The sequence below is a fragment of the Entelurus aequoreus genome, linkage group LG23 (assembly GCF_033978785.1).
Source record: "Entelurus aequoreus isolate RoL-2023_Sb linkage group LG23, RoL_Eaeq_v1.1, whole genome shotgun sequence".
Lineage (NCBI taxonomy): Eukaryota > Metazoa > Chordata > Actinopteri > Syngnathiformes > Syngnathidae > Entelurus > Entelurus aequoreus.
The window spans coordinates 39,920,640-39,936,116 of NC_084753.1; the positions used below are offsets into that span (position 1 = coordinate 39,920,640).

General features: G+C 40.0%; 1 protein-coding gene across 1 annotated transcript; it reads right to left on the minus strand.

Annotated features, from left to right (window-relative positions):
* Nucleotides 1-2,608: 2,608 nt before the first annotated feature.
* Nucleotides 2,609-11,290, minus strand: LOC133641104 (zinc finger protein 316-like). The gene is made up of 3 exons (XM_062034969.1): nt 10,706-11,290; nt 8,679-8,861; nt 2,609-5,535 (listed from the first exon to the last, which is right to left on the minus strand). Exons 1-3 carry the CDS (start codon nt 10,803-10,805, stop codon nt 4,235-4,237), a joined length of 1,584 nt encoding a protein of 527 aa, XP_061890953.1. The 5' UTR covers nt 10,806-11,290; the 3' UTR covers nt 2,609-4,234.
* Between the last annotated feature and the right edge of the window lie 4,187 nt (nt 11,291-15,477).

Sequence of the window (15,477 nt, forward strand, 5' to 3'; positions counted from 1 at the left end):
GGACTGGACTCTCACTATTATGTTTGATCCACTATGGACTGGACTGTCACACTATTATGTTAGATCCACTATGGACTGGACTCTCACTATTATGTTAGATCCACTATGGACTGGACTCTCACACTATTATGTTAGATCCACTATGGACTGGACTTTCACAATATTATGTTAGATCCACTATGGACTGGACTCTCACACTATTATGTTAGATCCACTATGGACTGGACTCTCACACTATTATGCTAGATCCACTATGGACTGGACTCTCACAATATTATGTTAGATCCACTATGGACTGGACGCTCACACTATTATGTTAGATCCACTATGGACTGGACTCTCACTATTATGATAGATCCACTATGGACTGGACTCTCACACTATTATGTTAGATCCACTATGGACTGGACTCCCACAATATTATGTTAGATCCACTATGGAATGGACTCTCACACTATTATGTTAGATCCACTATGGACTGGACTCTCACACTATTATGTTAGATCCACTATGGACTGGACTCTCACACTATTATGTTAGATCCACTATGGACTGGACTCTCACTATTATGTTAGATCCACTATGGACTGGACTCTCACACTATTATGTTAGATCCACTATGGACTGGACTCTCACACTATTATGTTAGATCCACTATGGACTGGACTCTCACTATTATGTTAGATCTACTATGGACTGGACTCTCACACTATTATGTTAGATCCACTATGGACTGGACTCTCACACTATTATGTTAGATCTACTATGGACTGGACTCTCACTATTATGTTAGATCCACTATGGACTGGACTCTCACACTATTATGTTAGATCCACTATGGACTGGACTCTCACTATTATGTTAGATCTACTATGGACTGGACTTTCACACTATTATGCTAGATCCACTATGGACTGGACTCTCACTATTATGTTAGATCTACTATGGACTGGACTTTCACACTATTATGTTAGATCTACTATGGATTGGACTCTCACTATTATGTTAGATCTACTATGGACTGGACTTTCACACTATTATGTTAGATCTACTATGGACTGGACTCTCACACTATTATGTTAGATCCACTATGGACTGGACTCTCACACTATTATGTTAGATCTACTATGGACTGGACTCTCACACTATTATGTTAGATCCACTATGGACTGGACTCTCACACTATTATGTTAGATCTACTATGGACTGGACTTTCACACTATTATGTTAGATCCACTATGGACTGGACTCTCACACTATTATGTTAGATCTACTATGGACTGGACTCTCACACTATTATGTTAGATCCACTATGGACTGGACTCTCACACTATTATGTTAGATCTACTATGGACTGGACTCTCACTATTATGTTAGATCCACTATGGACTGGACTCTCACACTATTATGTTAGATCCACTATGGACTGGACTCTCACTATTATGTTAGATCTACTATGGACTGGACTTTCACAATATTATGTCAGACCCACTTGACGTCCATTGCATCCGGTCTCCCTTGGGGGGGGGGTCGTCCAAGGTTTCTCATAGTCATTCACATCGACGTCCCATTGGGGTTGTGAGTTTTTCCTTGCCCTTATGTGGGCTCTGTACCGCGGATGTCGTTGTGGCTTGTGCAGCCCTTTGAGACACTTGTGATTTAGGGCAAACATTGATTGATTGATAATAGTCTCCTTCTTGTTGTGTGTGCAGTTGCGCACTGAGCTCCAAAAGCCGTAGATGTTATAACGTGACTGGGCCAGCACGAAAAGCGGACGTGACGACAGGCTGTCCTCACTCAGGTCCGGCTGGAAATCCGTAGACATTCGGGAGAATGGTTGTCCCGGGAGATTTTCGGGAGAGGCACTGAAATTCGGGAGTCTCCCGGGAAATTCGGGAGGGTTGGCAAGTATGCTGTTGACAGCAGTGTTGGCGCGAGGAATTTTCAAAACGGGGTCCCAGAGACCCCATCAAGTCATAAAAATGGGGTCCCACAGTAAATTTTTGGGGTCCCATTTTTAATATCTATTAAACAGGACAAGAAGCAAGTAATCAAACAGAGACAGGATTCAATTTAGCTCATGGGGAGAGCGCGTGGAAACTGCACCCTCGCACAGTGTCACCCCACACTCTGAGGAAAAAGTTCCACGCCTCCCCATTTATTTGGGCATTCCCTGATTACATAGCTGCAGCTGCTTCTAAGGGGAGGGGTCTCATTATGCAGCGGCTGCACTGGGTCATAAACAGCCAAAACAAAAGGTGCTTGGAGCGGTGTAAGGTTTGCCCCCTCTCTGCTCGTAGATTTCGGGTCCTGATAAGACCCTTCCCGTGGCTGTCCAGATCTGAGAAACCGACACCTCTACGGCACATCCCATCGCACACAGTGGAGATTTACAAGCTGTCCGCCTTTTCCTTGATAAGATCAAAGGCAGCTTTGTAAGGACCAGTGGATAGTAACCCGGGCAACCGGTCTTCATGCAGGGCAACTTGAACTGCAAGCAAACAAATTGTGTGATAACTTATATACAATCATTCTGACATAAGCGTTTTGAAAACAAATGATAAATGTATGCATTATCCTCTTATATCTCACATTCTATATTTACTGGGCATTGAACACATCAACAGTGTACAAAACGGGTTGTTTTCTGGCACATTTAAAAGTCAATAAACCCGCATCAGCAATTAAAACACATCTTATGTGGTACTGTCAAAATTAAAAATGCAAAAAACATATTGAACGTGAAAAAATTAAGAAATACAATATCTGAACTCACAATTTGTAGAACCCCATCCGAGCTTCCGGGGTTGGCCGACATGGTCTCACAAGATGTGGTTTCTCTTTAAATATCCTTCTTGAAAATGGCCTTGCAAATAGATGTGTTGTCTAGTCTAATCATAAAAGATGCAGACCAGGCGTGTTGTCTTAAAAGTTTACTCCACAGCGTGCTCATCAAAAACATCTACAGCTAAATGGGGCTACTGCGCATGCTCTTCACCACTGTGGCATGCTGGGTAATGTAGTTCTTAAGTTGCCTAGGTCATAACATCACAATATACACTATATTGCCAAAAGTATTCGGCCACCTGCCCTTACTCACATATGAACTTGAAGTGCCATCCCAGGGAATTGTCCAAAATGTTTTGGTATCCTGGAGCATTCAAAGTTCCTTTCACTGGAACCAAGGGGCCAAGCCCAACTCCTGAAAAACCAACCAATAATTCCTCCTCCACCAAATTTCACACTCGGCACGATGCAGTCTGAAATGTCACGTTCTCCTGGCAACCTCCGAACCCAGACTGGTCCATCAGATTGCCAGATGGAAAAAGTGATGACTTGGTGATGTATGGCTTAGATGCAGCTGCCCGGCCATGGAAACCCATTCCATGAAGCTCTCTGCGTACTGTACGTGGGCTAACTGGAAGGGTACATGAAGTTTGGAGCTCTGTAGCAACTGACTGTGCACTATGCGCTTCAGCATCCGCTGGCCCCTCTCTGTCCCTTCTTGGCTGAGTTGCTGTTGTTCCCAAACTCTTCACTTTTCTTGTAATAAAGTTGACTTGGGAATATTTAGGAGCGAGGACATTTCACGACTGGATTTGTTGCACAGGTGGAATCCTGTGACAGTTCCACGCTGGAAATCACTGAGAGCGGCCCATTCTTTCACACGTTTGTAGAAACAGTCTCCATGCCTAAGTGCTGGATTTGATACACCGGGCCAAGTGATTAGGACACCTCATTTGGATGGGTGGCCAAATACTTTTGGCAATATAGTGTAGAAGGTCTTACTGACAACTCGTGATCTGATTGGCTGTCGCAACTGTCCGTCAAATGTTTGTGTCCGTTCACCGACAGTGCACAGACATTGTTGATTCTGAAGGCCTCGGGTAGATTTCATAGAGCATGGCAACATAAGCTAGCAGAATTCTGATTGGACAACAACTCTAACCTATAAACAACAGCACTGGAAGGAGCATAATATGACATGAAGAGAATATGAATACTTTGATATTTAGGGAAAGTCAATAAAACAATACTTTTATCTTTAACCGGCCCACCACTGCTATAAATGTTAGAAGTATAGTACCAAGCTTGTGTTAGACACACAACAATGATGTCACACGTGTTACATGGTGTTAGAATGTCACAGAAAAAGTCTCGAACAAATGTCATCTGCTGATGCTGTTGAGCAAATTAAACATCAGGTCCTCCTCATGGACTGGAGCTTTTAGTTTCACCGGCAAGAGGACGAGTTCACCCCCGACACTGAGAGCATCAGGGGCCCAGCGGTTGCGTACATAGTTGGGGCACTGGGAAGAAGGACACTACAGCCGTGACTCGGATGACGGAAGCTTGTTACGAACCAGCAACCCTGGGTCGGCTGGCACGGCCGCGGTAGTATCCGAGCCACGTTGCCCCCCCTACTGCGGCTGTTTTTACCAGCACACTTGTGTCTCATACCCTTGGTAAAGAATCTTTCACCACACGCACTGCAACTAAACACTTTCTCTCTTGTGTGCATCTTCGTGTGTAATTTCCACTCATTTCTCAGTCTAAAACCCTTCGAGCAGACTGAACAGATAAAAGGTTTTTCTCCAGTGTGCACCGATTTGTGCGTTTCCAAACTGGACTTCGTAGTGAATCTCCCACTGCAAACTGAGCACGCGAATGGTCTTTCTTTGGTGTGTTTTCGCAGGTGTTTTCTCATGTGTATTTTCAGATGACACGGGTATCTAAAGTTTTTGTCACAGTGGGAACATTTGACGCGTGTGTTGTCAGTGTGACGTGTCTTATCATCTTTAGAGTGTTCATCATCAGTGTCAGGAGAGTGTGACGTTGTGTCCTCACTATCTGATAGTGGAGCTAAGAGCTTGTCTGCTTGTGATCCTCCACAGTGGTCTCCATCAGCTTCTGTTGTCATGTGTTGAGTTGAGCTGCTGCTTGGAGGCTCCGCCTCTCTCTTCTCCTCACTTTCACCTTTGACCTCATCACCTTCACTCTTCACAGGGACACCAGTCACTGGGAACTCCTCCAAACATTCAAGATGCTCTCCCTCCTGACTGATGCTGTGTTCCTCCTCTTCCTTTTTAATGTGCAGGGTCTGTAGCTCCGCATCTTCCTCCTTAATGTGGGAGGGATGTGGCTCCTCCGTCGCCATCCTGAAGCTCCACTTCTGCTGCTCAGGAAGATGTTCATCATCATCTTCACTCTTCACAGTCACACCAGTCACTGGCATCTTGGTGACATCAACCTCCTCCAGTCCTTCAAGATGCTCAACAACAAGTTGAGTGACAACAATCACTGGGAACTCCTGACTGATGCTGTGTTCCTCCTCTTCGTCTTTAATGTGAGGGGGCTGCGGGGCCTCCTCTTCTACTTTAACGTGGGGGGTCAGTGGGCTCTCTTCTTCCTCTTTAATGTGCAGGGACTGTGGCGCCTCATCTTCCTCTTTGATGCGGGAGGGCTGTGGCCCCTCCTGCTCCATCCTGAAGCGCCGCCCTTGCTGCTCAGGGAGAAGATGTTCTTCCCAGACGTCTGCAGGAACACGAGAAGACAAACGCACGCTTTAGAAACGTCCAGGTTTTCCCAGTCACATGAGGCATTCAGTATGTTTACATGCACCAAAGAAAACCAAATAGCTGTGTGAACTTGTTAGAATAATGATGTATAAGTTATCACACAACTCTTGTGCTTAAAGGTCGTTTCTATAGTTATTATCTATTGTGCTCAAGTTGTACTTTTCTTTTGGTGCAAAGGCACACAACTTGTTATCTTCCACTGCAAGTTGCCTCGCAGCAGCAGTTTCTGTCTTTCAGCCTGACAAACAACCAAGGGCGGACCTCAAGTACCTCAACGAAGATAAGACGACAACACGGACACAAAGCAGAGCCAGGGCCAAATCACAAGCTCATCACATTTGCATCCTGAATAATCACGTATTGTGTCTGCTAGGGCTGCTTGCGTAATATGTGTCCCATCCCTTTAGAAGCAGCCTCAGTGATGTTAACTCGGGAACTCCTGAATAAAAGGGGGAATGCGGGGGTTGTGCCTTAGAGCGTGGGGTGAGACTGTAACTAAGTGTGCAGCTTCACGCATTCTCCTCATGAGCTAAATTGAATCCTGTCTCTGTTTGATTCCTTGCTTCTTGTCCTGTTTAATAGATAGTTCTGTGTTTGAACCTGACAGAACTGGCCTGAAATCTCTGTGGGGGACAAACACACCGCTCTTTATAACATTATTTACAGGAAATAAGACCAAGCCAGGGCGGAAAGACTTTTTACATGGGATGGGTTATATGGTCCAAAATGCATTATTTATTTTGGAATTGCTGAAATATTCAGTTAATTATTATATCATCTACAGTTGGATTATTTTGTCAAAACTATTATTAATTACTTGTTTATTTACTGTTAATATCTGCTTATTTTCTGTTTGAACTATCTACACTTCTGTGAAAATGTAATAATCACTCTTTCTTCTGGTGTTTGATACTTTACATTAGCTTTGGTGATACTACACATTTGGGTATGGATCCAATAACAAGTAATTAATCAAAGGGGCAATATTGGTTATACCAATACTGATACTTCAAATTTTCACTGTCACTGGATGATCACATGTTTAACCACACTTATCATCAATCAGACAAAAACACAGGATGGTGGTGCAGCAATACCAATTTAAATATTTAAACTATTTCTTGCTATTGGGTCTGTTTTGGTTTTTGATGACCACTTCGACCTCCCGAATTCAGTTCAAAAGTTGGGGGACAGACATTTTTGCAGCAACTTCCTAAAAACACCAGAGTGCTCCTGTTGTACAGGGGAACTTGGACCATGCAAACACGTCAGCAAATCCTTGTCTGTGTCTGTGTTTACTAACAACAAGACATCATGCCGGAGCCGAAGTCGAGTTTCTTAACATGGAGATATTCTAACTACTTTTCTTTTGTCGAGCACAAAGAAAAGAACATTTGAGTTAAATGTAAGTTGTGTCTTGGATCAAAGATCCTATCTACTGCCCAAAACAGCAATTCAAATCTGCTGAAACAGCTACAAAAGCAGCTTGCTTGGACAAAGCTAGTAAAGAGAGACACACTTCACCTCCACCTCCACCACCACCTAAGCAACAGCGGCTGGATTCTAACAGAGGGACTGCTAGCCAGGACAACATTGATAGAGCCATTGCAGCGTATGTGCTAGAACCGTGGTTCTCAACATTTTTCCAGTGATGTACCCCCTGTGAACATTTTTTTAATTCAAGTACCCCCTAATCAGAGCAAAGCATTTTTGGTTAAAAAAAAGAGATAAAGGAGTAAAATACAGCACTATGTCATCAGTTTCTGATTTATTAAATTGTATAACAGTGCAAAATATTGCTCATTTGTTGTGGTCTTTCTTGAACTGTTTGGAAAAAAAGATATAAAAATAACTAAAAACTTGTTGAAAAATAAACAAGTGATTCAATTATAAATAAAGATTTCTACACATAGAAAGTGCCATCTTTGGGGATTGTAATTGAGATACATCTGGATTCATGAACTTAATTCTAAACATTTCTTCACAAAAAAAGAAATCTTTAACATCAATATTTATGGAACATGTCCACAAAGAATCTAGCTGTCAACACTGAATATTGCATTGTTGCATTTCTTTTCACAGTTCTTTTTGACAGACATTTAAAAAAAATCTTGCGTACCCCTTGGCATACCTTCAAGTACCCCCATTTGAGAACCACTGTGCTAGAAGACATGCAGGCTATTTCTACAGTGGAGTCACCCGCTTTCAGGAAGCTAATTAGCATGATACCGGGAGTCAAAAGGCAAATGGCAGGGAAAACATTTTCCAAGTACCTGGACAGCGAGTACATAAACATGGAAAGCGAGCTAAAGAAAACTCTCCAAACGCTGCCTCTGCTCATCATTCAGCACTGAAGGTACACACACTTTGTGAATTATCTTATATACTGTTTCATTCTAGAGTGTTTGATTATCACATCACTCTAAATGTATAGACTATAAAGTTCACAAACATAAAGAGGGATCCTAGTGGGCCAGGCCAATCTTTCCTTATCTCTAAACTAAAACTGGGGAAATGCGTAGAATGTTCTGGGCTTCAGTACAGTGTTGATCTCCTGAAGACATGATTTGATTTCACAATTCCTTGAGAGAAAAAAACGCCTGGTTAGGCTTTGTGTGTTTGTTGTGTGTGCCTTCTTTGGTTTACAGCTATGTTGTTATTATGCTGTTTGTTACTTATGTATGTTATGTTGCAGCTATTTATAATAATTGTGTCAATTTGTTCTGGCCTGAAATAAATTGGCCCTTTGAAAAATATCTTTGCCTTTGTGTGTTGTATGTAGACCACATTGCTTAGCAGAGTTCAGTGATGCAACTGCATGTCAAGTTGAACATAACATAGAAAGTCTGACGGATAATAAGCTCACCCATTTATTTTAAATAAAATATTGTTAATAGAATTTTTGACACTTTGCAAATGCGGATTTAAGACTTTTGATAGAATTTTCTAAGACCATAAAGTTGATCATTAGATTTTAAGACTTGAAGTCTATGAGCATGAACTGATGAAGACTACTCGGATGAGAAGCCAAACTGAACAGTCCAGTTGTGATGGACTGAATGCCCTGAGAATAAAATGATATGTGGATGTTGTGCTTACTTGGACTGTGATGACGCTGTGAGGACTCAGGTGGTTTGTCTTCATGCTCTTCGGTCTTCACAGAGACAACAGTCAGTGGAAACTTGGTGAGATCAGCCTCCTCCTGCCCTGGAAGACACTCTCCCACCTGGGTGATCCACACTTCCTCCTCTTCCTCTTTAATGTGGGGGGTCTGCTGGACGTCTGTTGGGTGAATGAGTAAATACAAATAATAGAGAAGAGACATAGTTTTTGACTGACACTGTTAACACAATGAAATTGTTTATGTTCTTTTGTGTGTTGTGTTAAAAGTGTGTACCTAAACAATTATTTTTTGTCCCAGCCACCCGAACACCACACAAGGGTTAATATTTAGAATGCATTTAAAAAATCCATCCATCGTCATGTCTTTCGTAATGATTGTGAACAAAATTTCCCCCAAAAAGTACCGTTCCCCTTTAAAGATAATGGAAATCAAAAATAATTATCGTAACAATAGATAGAATAGAATAGAATAGAAAGTACTTTATTGATCCCTGGGGGAAATTCAGCACCACAGTTCGCTCACAATAGACAATAAACACTTAGGTATTTTTTTACATGTGAATAATATAAATACAGTTTATTATACAGCATTATTCACTTGTGAATAATATAAATACAGTCTATTATACAGCATTATTCACATGTAAATAATATAAATACAGTCTATTATTCAGCATTATTCACGTGTGAATAACATAAATACAGTCTATTATACAGCATTATTCACATGTGAATAACATAAATACAGTCTATTATACAGCATTATTCACATGTGAATAATATAAATACAGTCAATTATACAGCATTATTCAAATGTGAATAATATAAATACAGTCTATTATACAGCATTTTTCACGTGTGAATAACATAAATACAGTCTATTATACAGCATTATTCACATGTGAATAACATAAATACAGTCTATTGTACAGCATTATTCACATGTGAATAACATAAATACAGTCTATTATACAGCATTATTCACATGTGAATAACATAAATACAGTCTATTGTACAGCATTATTCACATGTGAATAACATAAATACAGTCTATTATACAGCATTATTCACAGGTGAATAACATAAATACAGTCTATTATACAGCATTATTCACATGTGAATAATGCTGTATATAATTAATATTAATAAACAAAGGTACTTAAAAAACGTTTATACTATATTTTCGTCATGAATGATACAAAACACTTTTCTTTATGGTCATTTCGTTGGCCTCGTCAAAAGGAACTCTTACCCAAACATGTTTTACTATGTGGTGTTTTTATGGAGTATCTCCATCAAGAGCACAGCTCCCACATTCACTTGGAGACCATCTACGACACGCTGAAGGAAAGTCAGTCACCTTTATGTTCTTCTCATAAATCAAGTGTTGACTACTTTGATTGTTGGAAGATGATTGACAGTACATGTTTACTTTCACTTCTTGATGCATGTAGGTCAGAATTAGGAAATGAGAAATTTATCGTTAATTACATTGATTGCAATGTTTTATGTGACTGTGTGAGTTTTGTGTAAACATGTTGATGTTACAAACTGAGAGGAACATCAACCTCTCATAAATACTCTGTCTGAAACTGTCTTGATGGTCTATTAAACATATAAAAACAAAGTAGTCCTCACTATAAGTTGAAAAAAAGTTAAAGTACCAATGATAAAAATGTTTCTCTGCATTTGACCCATCACCCTTGATCACCCCCTGGGAGGTGAGGGGAGCAGTGAGCAGCAGCGGTGGCCAAGCCCGGGAATCTTTTTTGGTGATTCAACCCCCAATTCCAAACCTTGATGCTGAGTGCCAAGCAGGGAAGTAATGGCTCCCATTTTTATAGTCTTTGGTATGACTCGGCCGGGGTTTGAACTCACGACCTACCCGATCTAACCACTAAACCGACATGACAATTCACCTTCTTACAGACTATATATTTAAGGACACTGCCGATTATTAATTATAAAGTTAATAAACATGTGAGAGTGAGAAGTAAACAAACCTGTTCTGTGTGACACAACTTGATGTTTCTTAGCAACAGCGTCCAGTAGTTTGGTTCCAGAAAGTTCCTCCTCGTACTCTGCTGTCGTTCTTTCCCACATTTTCACACAATCACAACACTTTACACTCACACTTGATCTCTGCTTAGCGATGTGTTTTGATCACTTCCGCCTCTCTTTGTTAGCAGCTAACAAGCTAAGCTAACTAGCACGCTAAGCTAATTAGCGCGCCAACAAAAACTAGATGTTGTCGCTCCTTCTCCTCTTTTGTTGGACAAAGTTCCTCCTCGTACTCTGCTTTCGTTATTTCGCACCTTTTCACACAATCACACTTGATCTCTGCTTAGCGATGTGTTGATAAAACCGCGTCTATTCGTTAGCAGCTAACTAGCTAAGCTAACTAGCAAGTTAAGCTAGTACGGGCAGCAACGAGGTGCGCTTAAACTAACATATCCAGACCTAAACAATTATTAACGACGTTTACTCTTATCAAAAAGCACATATGTGTACGTGTACGCGCTGTTTATGAAAAAAAAGCACTATAACAAACCCCAGTAACGTCGTCTCCTACCAAACGCCATTTTGTTTTTTCTTCGTCCTGCTCAGTTCACGCGCAGTGTTGTCAGATCTCGCGAGAGAAACAAGGATCTACGATCCATTACTTCTTCTTCTTTACTGGCAGTTTGCAGCCACGACTTGAAAGGTTCATACCGCCACCTACTGGGCTGTGGAAAGTAGTGCGGGGCCATAGGAGTCCTAATATAGAATATACAATATAAAGATTAAAGATTAAAGTACCAATGATTGTCACACACACACTAGATGTGGTGAAATTTGTCCTCTGCATTCGACCCATCCCCTTGGGGAGCAGTGAGAATGTGAGATATAAGAGGATAATGCATACATTTATCATTTGTTTTAAAAACACTTATGTCAAAATTATTGTATATAAGTTATCACACAATTTGTTTGCTAGAAGTTCAGGTTGCCCTGCGTGAAGACCGGTTGCCCGGGTTACTATCCACTAGTGCTTACAAAGCTGCCTTTGATCTTATCAAACAAAAGACGGACAGCTTGTAAATCTCCACTGTGTGCGATGGAATGCGCCGTAGAGGTGTCGGTTTCTCAGATCTGGACAGCCACGGGAAGGGTCTTATCAGGAACCGAAATCTACGAGCAGAGAGGGGGCAAACCTTACACCGCTCCAAGCACCTTTTGTTTTAACTGTTTATGACCCAGTGCAGCTGCTGCACAATGAGACCCCTCCCCTTAGAAGCAGCTGCAGCTATGTAATCAGGGAATGCCCAAATAAATGGGGAGGCGTGGAACTTTTTCCTCAGAGCGTGGGGTGACACTGTACGAGGGTGCAGTTTCCACGCGCTCTCCCCATGAGCTAAATTGAATCCTGTCTCTGTTTGATTCCTTGCTTCTTGTCCTGTTTAATAGATATTAATTTAATAATAGTTTAATAGATAAAAAAGTGGGACCCCAAAAATGTACTGTGGGACCCCATTTTTATGACTTGATGGGGTCCCTGGGACCCAAATTTGAAAATTCCTCGTTGCAACACTGCTGTCAACAGCAATTTCCCGGGAGACTCCCGAATTTCAGTGCCTCTCCCGAAAATCTCCCGGGACAACCATTCTCCCCAATTTCTCCGGATTTCCAGCCGGACCTGAGTGAGGACAGCCTGTCGTCACGTCCGCTTTTCGTGCCGGCCCAGTCACGTTATAACATCTACGGCTTTTGGAGCTCAGTGCGCAACTGCACACACAACAATATATGCAGCATATGCCTTGAGCTCTTATTTTGAAGGTGCTAAGGGCGGAAGTGGTGACACGTTGTAGTGGAGTGGAGGTTCTGAAAGAAAATAAATAAAATACCCGACCTGTTTTTTGTGCTTTTAAAAAAGATTTAGAACTCTACATTAAAACACTCTCTACCTCTAGCAACCAAAAAGCTGTGAAAACGATGATGCTGTGTTCCAAATTTAAGTTATTTACTGACATTGAGTGAGCCTATGGCTTTGCACTTTGTTTATTTTATGTATATATATATATTTTTTTGCATTCAATTTTAGTTACTTTGAATTTACAACCCCCTGGTGCTGTTTTGTACGGTTTTTATGCTGTTTTGTACTGTTTTTGTACTTACTTTGGTTATTAATTTCAACTGTTTGTAAATGTTGAAATTTATAAATAAAGGTTTATAAAAAAAAGAAGGAACAAAAAAGAAGAAAGGAAATAAAGTGGTCCTTGTGTAAAACTGGAGCCTCCGTGTTTGTTATTTTGTAGTTTTATACAGTATGGGCGACATATATAAACCCTCGGTTACATATATATATATATATATATATATATATATATATATATATATATATATATATATATATATATATATATATATATATATATATATATATATATATATATATATATATATATATATATATATATATATATATATATATATATTTGCATTCTATTTTAGTTACTTTATTGAGTTTACAACCCCCTGGCGCTGACTTGTAATGTTTTTGTACTTATTTAGATTATTACTATTTACGATTGTTTGTAAATGTTGTAGTTTATAAATAAAGGTTTATAAAATAAAAAAAATACGTTTTCTTTTCTTTTAATTGAAAAAAAAAACGTTAAAATTCACTCAACTGTCCATAAAAAACAATTAACGTAAATACAGTATTATTTGGTCAAATAAGACGACTGCGAGCCGAGTTAAAGTGACGTCAGAGCCGGAAGTGACCTAGTAGCTTGGAGCTACTTCCTGCCTCTGGTCAGCTGACTGGAGCTGCGCGCGACGACACTTTGACAAGCACGTGACTTGCGCCATCTCGCTCACGAGAAGCGACAATGAACCTTTATTTTTTATTTTATTTTTTTTATTGAAGAACAAACGTACATTTAAAATTCAGTCAACTGCCCATAAAACAATTAAAGTAAATACAGTATTATTTGGTCAAATAACACGACTGCGAGCCGAGTTAAAGTGACGTCATCATGTTAGCTTGGAGCTAACCTCGGTCCTATTGCTTTAGACAGGGAAGATACAAGCGCAATGCCAGGAAAAACCCTACTTGTATGTATTTTATTTGTTTTAATATTTTGTTTTCTACCTTGTATTATGTGTATATTTTTCCTCATTTTACCATTTATGGTATATTTGTTGTAAATGTTCTAAGTTGATAAATAAATAAACTTCCTTAAAAGTCAAACACGGAAGTGCCCAGAAACTTATCAAGTGTAGTAACATAATTTTGCCACAAGATGTCAGTAAAAGTCCACATTACATAGGCACAACGCCTAAACAGAGATTGGCCGTCCCAGCCCTCAATAAAGGAGTGAACACACAAAGGACACAACGCAAACAACATAATAAAGAATGTGAATTACACAAACAGACATGTTCTGAATTAAAAATGTAATGTTATTGCTACAAAACTAGCAATTACTTTGTAGATCGGAGGTTAAACAGATCATTAAATCAGCACAAATAAGACAGAAACGCAGTGAACACACAACTTTAAACCTTTAACTGAAGACAATAAAGGGCGCACGCTGCTGATTAGAAAGCAAAAACAAAAGTATGTGTTTGACCACAACAACTAGTAAGATCAGTTTCGGCAACTCCTCAGTAAGAAGCTTGTAAGTGTCGTTGAAACATACACTTAATATTTTAGTTTTAAGGGTTAATATTTTTTGTTGAAAATTATTATGGTTGTGAATTCATGTTACATTTTTTGTAAATAAGACACATTTTGTTTACTATAAAAAGGGGCAATTTATTTCCTTTTGTTACACCGCTATTCTCGCGAGGTTTTGGTTTAGTACTAGAGCAGGGGTCTCAAACTCAATTTACCTGGGGGCCACTGGATGCAGAAACTGGGTGAGGCTGGGCCGCAAGAAAAGATTTCTTTAAAAAAAAATCTAACATGCACTTTTTAATGAATTCACCTTCTTTGAATGGCTTTCCCGCCCTAGCAACAAACTCACTCACCATGTAGCTAGCTTTGACTGCTGCATCGCTCTTTTCGCTTGCTTTCTTGACGAAATCTTGTTGCCTCAGTAGACTGCTTTTAAAATTTGCAACCCGGTTCACTCTCATCTCCCTGGTATTTTGCATACTCTTCAGCATGTCTAGTTGTATAATGACGTTTTAAATTGTATTCCTGGTGCACTGCAACTTTCTCTGTATCAACTACAGAAAAGAGCTATACGGATTATTCAAAAAGTAAATTACTTACAACACACTAACATATTATTTATTAATTCAGGTTTATTGAAATTACAGGAGCTAGTAAAGTTACAGACATTGTGTCATGTTTAAGGCTAAAAGTAAAACATTACCAGCAAATTTACAAAAAATGTTTGTCATCACTTCTGAGAATGAAGAGCATAGAAGAAAAGGTCATTTCCAACATCAGTATTCAAGGACAACTTTAAAACAAATGTGCATGTCAGTGGTGGGGGTTCAACTATGGAATTCTCTTTACAATGAGATAAAAGATTGTAAAAATATATTCCAATTGAAAAAATATACAAAGACAGAACAATAAGATCATATGGACAGCCATAAGTGTTTACCGTGGAGTTTACAGTTACGGTAGCACAATTAGCCCCGAATGGGCTAACATCACCACTAACGTGTTACACGAGTATCAGCGCTGGGGTCCAGTGCACCACTCTTTTGTATTGTCGCTCGGTCCTTAGGCGGAGTGCTTTGGAAGTCTTCCCCGCCCGGACTGTTTACAACGGGG